General features: G+C 41.7%; 1 protein-coding gene across 1 annotated transcript in view; it reads right to left on the bottom strand.

Annotated features, from left to right (window-relative positions):
- Positions 1-4,879: 4,879 nt before the first annotated feature.
- The window catches only part of HMMR (hyaluronan-mediated motility receptor (RHAMM)), a gene marked incomplete at both ends in the record, with an annotated part of 12,302 nt that continues 6,395 nt past the window's right edge, over positions 4,880-10,786 (bottom strand). Inside the window, 8 exon segments of the mRNA XM_010142169.1 lie at positions 4,880-5,100; positions 5,611-5,787; positions 6,028-6,127; positions 6,239-6,391; positions 8,062-8,220; positions 9,010-9,126; positions 9,742-9,956; positions 10,267-10,415. Coding sequence (XP_010140471.1) covers positions 4,880-5,100; positions 5,611-5,787; positions 6,028-6,127; positions 6,239-6,391; positions 8,062-8,220; positions 9,010-9,126; positions 9,742-9,956; positions 10,267-10,415 — 1,291 coding nt within the window.

Consider the following 10,786-nt stretch of genomic DNA (forward strand, 5'->3'; position numbering starts at 1 on the left):
CGGGAAGCAGCTGAGCATCAAAACCCCCAGCAGGTGACGGCCGCGGGTCGAAGCACACGCGAAGCACCAGGGTGCTTTAGCACAGGCCGAGCGCCTGCTGCAGACCACCCCCCGTGAACGCTGACATTGGAGAGGGCACAGCTCCAACAGGCTTTGAGAACCGCCGCCTCGACACCAACCACTGCTTTTCATTTCCTCAGGGGAGAGAAGGGAGCGAGTCACCCTTGGCCCAAAGATTTACGTGTTACATGCTCAGTGTTCCACAGGTGGAGAGGAATCTGTGTGCACCAGTCCAGCATGACAGGGACCAGGCAGCACCCCCCTTCACCCGCTGCAGGGCTGGCAGCTGCAACACCACTACCAGGGACCAAGCACTAGCCTTAAGGACATCACAGCAAGGGCAGAGGTGCACCCGTACCCCATCTGCCTACTGAAACTGCGATCTCAGGTCGGGGATAAAGGAACAGGTAATAGCTGGACCAAAGGTACTGTTCATAGAGCTCTGGCACATATATTTCAGAAATTATTCCAATTTTTTTAGAATGATGGAACAAGTGCATTCTGCCTTTGCTATAGTTTTGTGTAAAAGCAACTGGTAAACTCAGGGAGGAGGGAGGCCTCTGAGAACAGAGCACTCAGTGCTTACAGCACTCCCCCAGAGATGGACATTTTATGCTTACAAGACAAAGTTTATTTTCTACATGCAAGTTCCTCATGTACTATGAATCTTTTTACCGTGGTACTTCTGACCCCCCCCGAAGGCCGAGGCTGTGTGCCGTTCATCAACACGACTGAACCTCAGGAGATGCTTAAGAATTAATGCCCAGGATTTACTTTAGCTATGTTCACATGTACATCTTCACCTGAGAAATCCCATTTTAATCAAGTCAAGCTGAAATACTTTTAATTGGTAGTCAAGGGAAACAAACAGCTGATACTCCAGGAATTAACACACAGCTCATCCTACACCCTCACTAAAACCGTGACATGGCAAAAAGTTTTGTCTTCCAGGCTTAGAGCAAGAGAACAATAGCGAAAACATAAACACTGGAATCTCAAGCAAGAACTGTAAAATATCTTCATATTTCTGTTAGCAGTTTATCAGTTACAGAAAGTATGTGTAATTTACCTTCCGAAGACAATATGGTCTATTGTTCTGCTTAACATGGATTTTAGTAGCATTCTGGCTTATATTTTCAGTTTCTTTATTATAAATACATTCCCTTTGTGAAACACTATTATTTCATGGAATAGATAAACAAAACATTTACTGAAGTCCAACACCAGTCATTTAAGCACACTGCATCACTGGGTGACTCACTGCCCACTCATTAACTTCACATTTCAGACTCTCACAGACTAGTGTCTCTCCTCCTGTCTTCCCTAGATTCTGTAACCCAAGCTGAAAGCAATCTATTAATGGCAACAGCCCGAGCCTTACCTGCTCCATTTCACCAGCATTTGGGGCATTGCCTCTACCTAGAGAGACCATTACATCAGCCTGGCCAACCGCTGCAGTTCAGCTGCGCCTTAGTCCCTTCGTCCGCTTCTGCCCGCAGAGCCAATGAACTGGATAAGCAATAGCTCAGTTGACCTTTGAAACCAAAAACACTAATCCAAGCCCTGCATCACACGTGGCTCTGAATCCTGTTAAGCTTTTGGTTTATTCCCAGTGGTACCACTTTAAGCAGCTCAGCATGAACTTAAATTTTTAGTGCCTAACAGTCAGCATGAGCAAGTGCAGCCCTTGTGCAGACAAAATTCAGAGCACTGGCACCTAGTCTTCTGCCGTTCTCCTTTTACAGGAAATGGGAGGAGGGCTCTATTTCCGTCAGCCAGGTTGAGGATTCCAGCAGCTCTCACTTTACATTTAACCTGAGTACAACCCAGATCTTGCTCCAATACAGTGGGATGTGTGATCAGAGAAATTATTTTTTTAAATTATGTATTTTTCAAAAAAGGGCACATTCCATAACATGACAGTAATCGATTCTTGCAGTGAACATTTGAAGTCAGTTGAGCTACCAGTATTAAGGTCACAGTTTTTAATACATATTTCATGTGTGCATGAAACCAGCAAAACCACTGTGTCAACCAAAGCCGACACAGAGCACCCAGAACATCCCTGTCAGCTCCACTCTTCTCCCCAGCCTGCTCTACATTATTTATCTACAGCCTAAACAGGACTGAAAATGACACATGGGCAAAGCTGCCAATTGAGCTGGGAAGTTTTAAGAAGGAAAGCTGTATGAACGAGGTACACAGCCATCATAAAAACATAGGCCTTTGGTATCTGCAGTACTCTGCCTCACTTGGTGTGCTTCACCCCTCTGACAAATCCCTAACTTGATGCCAAGATGCATCATTCACCACCACCAAGAGCCAGTTAAGAACTGTACCTTAACTCATGGTCCCCATTTCTGTGTCATGAGTTTTGTGGAACCTTCTGTTCACATTCATTTGCCCTAATCATTAAGAAAAGGCTCATTTATGTTTTTAAAGACACATTAAGCTAAGGATGTCTTTCATTTTTTAGCATGAAGGCTTTTCACCAGACTTTGGTAGAGTAATAGCCATAGACTGTTACTTTTTCCATTTTCAGCTGGTTACAGACCCCCCCCCACCCCCCACCCCTCTTCCCCTGCCACTCACCAGACTGAGTTTGGTTTAACCAAATGCTCATTTCACAACCACTCACCAGTGGATAAACAAGCTGTGCAACATCGGGATTTCTAGCAAGACCAGGTTCTCAAATGAGTCAGACTAATGCACATCTCTGCAATTTTCTTCTACCCCATTTACACCTTCAAATACACAAGGAAGACATTAAGAGACAAGACCTCGCAGTTTCTTTCCTTGGACTAAAATGCATTTTTGCCATCTCATTTCCCAGGTATTACTGATTCTCTGCAAGCTTGTAGCAGCAGTATCAATGGCAATATATTCCACAGGCAACGCTTCGCGTGCCTGGAGCGTCTCTGCAGCGCCCATCAGCAGGGCTTTAAGAGATACAGGAACACCTCACAGAGTTCCACCTTCCACTTCAGCTGCAGTACTTTTGAATTGAGTGATTCAGAGCAAGTAGGAGAAGGGAACTGCAGGTTGTATGTATTGTACAGTTCAGCTAAATAATTTCTCAAACAGTATAAATCGTCTTTGAGGCAAGACTGCCATTGGGCCTTGTTATGACGATTTCAGACTACAGCAAAGGACTTGAGGTCAATTACTGTGTGTCATTTGGTTTTGGTTTCTGTCCCCAGTTTGTGAAGGAAATAGACAAATTCTTTAATTTAAAATTTTATTGCATTAAAAAGTTAATAGTTTTAGATGCAGTTGAACAGATTCTGCCCACCTTGCCAAAATTCAGATCTGTACCGTGAACACATGCACAGTGGGTACCTCCCACCCAACTCGGACATGGTCTGCGGTTACTCCCCTTCACGTGGCACAGACCACTCAACAGCTGGCCACAGAGACAGGGTGACATTTTAAGAGCCCAGAGAGCACAGTATTCATGAAAGAGGACAGCATGCAAACATTTAGGTAAGTAGAGTCCATTTGAGGTGACCCGAAAACCCTCTTCTGAGGATTAACAGCTGCAATATCTAGCCCCAGGATTTAAACTAGCACATCCTGCATACAGAAAGCATCAACAATACCAAAACTAGCTGTACAGCATCGTTTTCTACATTGGTTCTGTATATGCCACAGAGGAAAAAGGGTTTCTTGGCACCATTCCTGTCATTGATATTGAAGCAACCATAAACAGCAAAATTAATTTAACGTAAAAATTGTATAATAAATGCAAAAAAAACCCCACCCCACTTTCACAAAACAAGATTTCATCTGTCATCATTATTCTTCAGTGCTTATTCACCTTTGCTGCACTTAGGCTGCTCTGCTGAGAACAAACTAGGCATCTTCAGCAAACAAACACTCCGAGAGTGAATGACTGTCTGGGTTCAAGAGTTAAAGCATGTCACCAGGAGTCTGGAACACAGAGTCACCTACACCTTGTCAGAGTATAAGCAAGCATAGTATTTCTAAAAATAGATCTTTTCAAAGCATTTCTCTAGTACTCCTACTCATTATTATATACAGCATCCAAGTTCACCTGGAACAAGAGGTCTGTTGAAGTCTTCTGTAGTAGATGATTTTATTCATGATTTGATATTTTCCTTAATACCAGGAAGAGATTAAATTTTATTACCTGCAATGAAAAAATGTTACTAAGTTTGGGTTTTTCCACTATTGCTCCCCCCATCAAGTGACTATTTGTCTGCTGGAGGAGAAAGGCACAACACAGATGAGGCAAGCTGGTATTTCAGACCCTGGAATATACTATGAAATGAAAATTTGGCTGAGATCGATACCCTCCCACAGAGTTTCCTACACTGCTCCACTCCTGCACCCCTGTGCTCTTGCCATCCTTCCCTCCACATTCACCTGCCCACCTTTTGCGTTTTCCCTTTACACCTACAGCAGTACAAGGCCCTGCCAGGTAGCAGGTAAAGAACTAGGGCTGACACCTCTGGCCACTCTGTTATCACCCCTCCCACCCATGCAGGAGACACTGCCCACCACCCAATGAGCTGTCAGGTATCAGCTGTACGACAGGAGATTTGTACGTGATACAAAGAGCAAAGCCAAGTCCACATCTTGCCAGATCACACAAACCAGCTGATTTTCTGTAACCCGCTTGTTCCTCTGCTCCCTTGCCAAACACTTTCTGTTTGACCTAACATACCACCTGCTCAGGTCAGGTTACACGAAACTGGAAAGCACAATAGCAAACCATACACTGGAAGTGCCCCACTGATGCAGCCTTCCAACAGCTGCTAGGAAACACCCCAAATGCGGTGGACTGCAACTGTCTTACCTTCTCTGGGTAACTTTAAGAGGTACAAGGACATGGTTACACCAATATCTGAACTTACCTTCTTTAAAAGGAGTTTTTGGAGGAATGTTCTCCTTGCTGTCATGCTGGAAAGCTTTGGAAGGATCAAATCGCCTAATGCCCTGAATGGCACATAGTTTCTCCTGAAGATCTCTGCTGCTCTGCTTTTCTTTTGCTAGCAAAGCACGCAGTTTTGAGACATCCTGAAGGAAACAGGATACTTAGATGTAGAGCAGGAATAAAAGCCCGCGTCATTGTTTACTGAAGTAGCCCTTTTGACTAATGCTCAACACAAACACACATACACCATTATTGGTGGCATTAAAAACCAACCCAAACATACAGGTGTAGAGCAAGCAGCACCGCTGTGTAACCGCTGTGTAACACCACTAAGCATTACAGTAGCCTGAACCTTTTAGCTGCTGCTTTCAGCTGATAGTTTAAGACCAGAGCCTCCAAAAAAGGTAGGCAAAAACTAAGCTAAGAGTTATTTGCACTGGTGATCCCTCTACCATACATTCAGCTGAAACTAAAAGTGATTCTCTGAGTATTTCTAGAGGCCAGTGGTTTGTTCTAATCTAACTCTTGCAAGGAATTTAAGAATCACAGAAAACAAGTAGCTTGCAGGATTGGTCTATAAATACGTAGAGCAACACACAAAGGAATCAAGCAAATGAATAGCTTGCAGATTTCTAACTTCTCATTTCCCTAACCTGCTTCAGGTGGGTATTCTCTTCCTTCAGCTTCATAACATGCTTGATTTTTTGCTTCTGGTTCTGGTGGCCAAGCAGTTTAGCATATGCATCACTTAGCTTATTCAGTTCTTCCTGGGCTGCACCATGCTCATTTAAGAGCGCATTCTTCTCTGCTTCAAATGCATCTAGTTGTTGCTGAAATACATATTGAAACTTTTAGACATCTTGAAATTAAACACAGTGTTTTACTGAACTGAAATCTACAAAGAAAAATTGGTTTGGGAGAAGAACTGCTGGCTTCAGGATAGTAATTTCAGAAACCAGGATAAATGCTTTACAATGGGAAACTGCTTGTTTACTTCAAGGGTAGAACTTGAGTCAACTGTACAAGCCTTAAATCAACAGATACTAATGAAGATCTGCTTCACAGCACACCTGAAAAGGCTTAGTTTTGTTATGTAAATCTTCATAGAGATTCCGCCAGGTCTTTATCTCTTCTTTTAAGCTCGAGGTCACATCCTCATTGATGGTTGTCCTAAAAAGCAAGAAATGGGAGTTTCATTATGTTCATTGTTAGCTCTCAGCACTTCTTCACACTAAAACTTTGATGTGCTATAATATGCAGGTTTAGTTAGAAAAAAGTCACCTTGATCTTTCCACTTCAAGTTTTCTTTTCAGATCTTCAGTTTGCTCTTCCAGTTTTTCCTGAAGTTTAGTCATTTGGGCAAGGTAAGACTCTTCTGTTCTCTCTATTTCTGCTTCTTTTAGTGCAAGCTTTGTCTGGGCTTCTAAAAGCATCCTGAGGAAAACAGCATCCATCCTTAGTGAACTCTCATAATAGGTTTGGTTTTGTTTGGTTTTTTTTTTTTTTTTACACTACTCTAAATCTGAAAACGCAAGTAACCATGGTTGAAAAGCAGTCTGTAGAAGGACTGAAGGTCTGCACAAGATAACAATACAGAAAGTAATCAAGTTCACGACGTACAACATTTTTAATTTTTCCTATGAGGATGCAGCAGTGGTTTTGAAGCAAGGCAAGATCATATATTTCTTATTTATGGGTGTTTAATGCCAGCAGCTTTTAGTGGAAGACACTTTAGGAGTTAGACTTTACACGCAGAGCTTTGCCCAAGCAGAAATTAGTCAAGACTGTTCAGCGTGCATGTACTCAAGGGTTCAAACACTCTAAACCTAAAAACATTGCCTTCCTTCTCCAACATCAGCTGTTTGTTAGGCCTCCTAGGTGGAGGCCAAGAACCCCTTCCCTGTCACACACAACCAGCAAATCAAACAGAAAATCTTTGTTGGTTTTTCTTGTATAAGCTCTAATGGAAACTGAAGTCAATATGAAGCAGGTGGGGAGACAGGAAAGCAAGGATAACATCTTAAGCAGCAGAGGTCTTTTAAGATAAGCTGGGGTAAGCCGTAACTGTCCTTTGCACAATCTTAATATTCCAGCTGGGGGTGAACAAGACAGCAGAACTGTTACAGAGACATTGTATAAATCAGAGATAGAGTTGGAAGATCAGAAATGCCCTGTTCAGTTTGGCCAAAACAGCATTTTAATGCAGTTAAGTAAGTAATGTATGCACACATGACAATTAAAACAATTAGAGCCTAGTTGGTAATTTCAATCCAGCTTCAACTTCAGAAGCGAGCTAGGAAATACATTAGAAGGCATAGGGAAGGAAATCTTCAGCACATACACGTGTTCTGTACTGGAATTCACATACGGGCAGTTACAACCGGTGCCTAACACAGGCGATTGTACACTGGAACCTCTTGAGATCAAACTCCCTCCCCTTCCTCACACCGCCCACAGCCAGGGATGCTCTCATGCTCTGCCCGGTGAGTTGTAAGGAGAACATCCACCTTTAAGCTGCTGTTCGCCAGTCAGAGAAACATGTCCTCAGCTAGTTGCCTGATACACCTCAGCTGTCACTGCTTCACCAAGTGCACTGTGGTGCTTCATATTAGGCAGAGAGAGGACCTTTTTTTACCTCACCACAGTGTGGCAATTCACAGGGGGTCAGCTGGCAACTGCTTGTTAGCAGAACTTGGTGACATGTTATCCTGAGTAGAGTGACAAAGGGTGAGCTCCACATTAAGTGTTTGTCTGCCCCTCCAATTCTTATTTGTGGAACAGTCACTGTACCTGATATTACTGATAACAACATTAATCCAACATATTTCACGTAAGTATTTTCCTTTTCTTCTATTTTCCACATTAAAGTCAGAGCAAGTGACTGGACAGAGCAGTTTTGTAATGCATGTCAACTTAATGAATTCTTTCTCTTAAACGTTCTGCATTCAAAAATTCTGTCAACATTCTACACTGGGAAAAGGAAGAAACTTAAGCTTACACCAAATATCACTATTTATTCAGGTAAAGCACCAGGTTAAGTTCTGGCTGAGAAGGCAAGCCTTAGCTGGCATTCTTCAGCCTCACGAAAAGTGCCTCTGTATTACCTTGCACATTCTTCTTTTGCTTTGTTTTTAGTGTATTCTGCTTCCTGAAGCAGCTGTAGATTTTCTTGACCTATTCTTTTAAGGTTGGCAACTTCTTCTTGCAGAGAGGTTTTCTCCAGTTTAAGACTGCGTATTTCCTCAGCTATTGTCATCTTGTAGCTGGTATTACAGTGAAAATAAGAAAAGTCTTATTACTTTAGGCAAGATACAGATTGACATGTTCAGGCCCTTCAAGAGCAATACAAGAAGCTCATGCTAACAAGTATACAGGATTTTATAATCAGTAGATACAGCACTGATACCTAAAGCTAAAAAAAAAAACACCAGTGAAATCAGATACATTTCCACAAAGCCATACGCAGTAACACTATGACGAGTTCTGCAATACAGGTATTTTCACATTTTGGTGCCTATTTTGAAAACCACGAGAGACCTACTATATCTAAAGCTTATTTTAAACATCAAGAAACCTACCACCTGCAGCCTGCTTTGGCAAATACCCCAGTGGATCCTGCATGGGTGCCTGGCACACCAGGCACTAACAGTATCGCCGTTTAAATACTTCTACAACCTGCATATTTGAGAGACACGATCTGCGAGAACTGCGGGACAATAAACTCAATTCAGTGCAAGTTTTGAGCCTAAACAAGAAGCCTATTTACAAGAGATTTTAGTGCAAAACAAACACCATCACTAGTCACGACTCTCATTGTGTTTCAAGAATACTTGAGTATCCTAATGGGTTATACTTGGGAAAAGTCCAGTCCTGCAGCAGATACCAAGCATGCCATTAGCATTCAAAAGGAATGAATAATTTCTTCATGCCATCAAATAACTCCATCCCAAATCCTCTGCTTTAATACTGTACCAAGGCACATGAATAAACATCATATTCTATTGTCATCTTAGATATAATCCCCATTCTAGACCTTAATGAGAATTAAATACCTTTCAAACTCAGCAACAGTTTCCCCAAGTTTGCGCAATGTATTGCTATGCTCTTCTTGGATTTGCAAAACAGCTTTGCTGTGCTTTTCAGTGGCTTCCTCCAACTCAGCATTCTTCCTGAAATAGTAATTCAGCGTCCCAAGCTGGAGATAAGCATGTCTGAACACATTACCCAGTGCTCCTATCAGTTACAGAGAGCGTGCACTTACAATTATCTTACTGCTGCAGTGACAAACCATTAACTACTCTGCCACAACTTCAAGTATTAAAGCATCTTTGTAGCAGATTGAACTAAGCATTTTCCTGCTATCATTTTCCAATATAGTTAAAGAACAGATTCAATACCTAATACTAAACTTTCAGTATGTGAAAAGAAGAAACAACTTGCTTGAAAATCCTTCATAGTCATTGCACTTTCCAGGGCAGAATCATCCAACACAAGAGGCATACAGCTTACCCTTCACAGGAACATCGTATTACAACAGTACTGGCATTTCAAACAAGCCTCATCGTGCTAATTAAATCTTTTTCAATTAAGACAATATAAAACCAATTCAAGTCATTATCAATAGCAATAATGATCTAACACTATCAATAATCAATCAATAACCAGCAAAAAGTAAGTTTAGATCTGTTTACATACATCTCTCTGAAACCTGAATTCGGCTCAGACACTTTTAGGCTGATTGAACACCTTTTCTTTCAAAGCTTTAGAAAGTTTATTTCACAAACCCTTTCAACTTGGCATCCATCTGTGCAAGTTCAAGAGCTTGAGATTTGACTTCCTGTTCCAACCGCTTCACCAGCTTTTCAGCTTTCTTCTCCTTAATGTGTAATTTATTCAGCTCATTGATTGTCTCATTCAGTTCTTCTTCAAGAAGACATCTCTCATTTGTTACCTCATCTTGAAACTCCAGTAACTTCTGGTGCATTGATGCAGATGACTCCTGGGTGCCAGAGTACCACAGATTTTAGAATTAGCAATAGTTTACCAGAAATTAAATACTAATTTGCTGTGTTCGAAAAGTAAAGCGCAAGAATTAGGTCAAATCCACAGGAAGAATCAAAACACGCATCATATCAGCTATGATTCTTGGAACTATTGGCCCTCACAGTTTCTGCTGGCCAACACTTACTTGTACATTCCACAGATTATACTATTAATTCAGCAATCTCACGTGTACCAAAATGAGAACCTTTAGTGACAGTCCTTGGGATTAGAGTCTATTTTTAGACTAATTTATAGTTCGTATTTACCTTCTCTTGCTGCAGCTGAGAAACTATCTCCTCATATTTCTGAAGCAGATTTTGGTGCTCTTGTTCTTCTAAGCCAATTTTTTTTTTCAGGTCTTCTATTTCAGTATTCATACTCAGGAACTTTTCTCTTGTCTCACACAACTCTTTCTCTGCACAGAGGAATTGTCAACATAACAAATTGCCACCTTTGTCCTCAGAGAGCTGTAACAACATCTATTTTTCATAGTACTTCCATTCTAGCTTTAAATTACATTAGGCAAGGGCAAAAAAAGTGCAAATGAAAGTTACATCTTTAACCTATTTGGAAACACCTCAAGGCTGGCTGAATGTAAACCACTTGAAAAATCGTTTTAACACCAGGAATCTTTGGATCAAACAATTAGCTTTCAGCAGCATGGCTGGGTTTTTCCCCCAAAGCCTCTGCCACACAGCACTAGCACGTACAAGCCAACTGATACGCAGAGAACCAAGTACCAGCTTCAGGCTGCAGAGCTGCTGCTGGTTTTGGGGGAGAGCAGGG

Source organism: Buceros rhinoceros, unplaced genomic scaffold, assembly GCF_000710305.1.
Source record: "Buceros rhinoceros silvestris isolate BGI_N320 unplaced genomic scaffold, ASM71030v1 scaffold41138, whole genome shotgun sequence".
Taxonomy (NCBI): Eukaryota; Metazoa; Chordata; class Aves; order Bucerotiformes; family Bucerotidae; genus Buceros; species Buceros rhinoceros.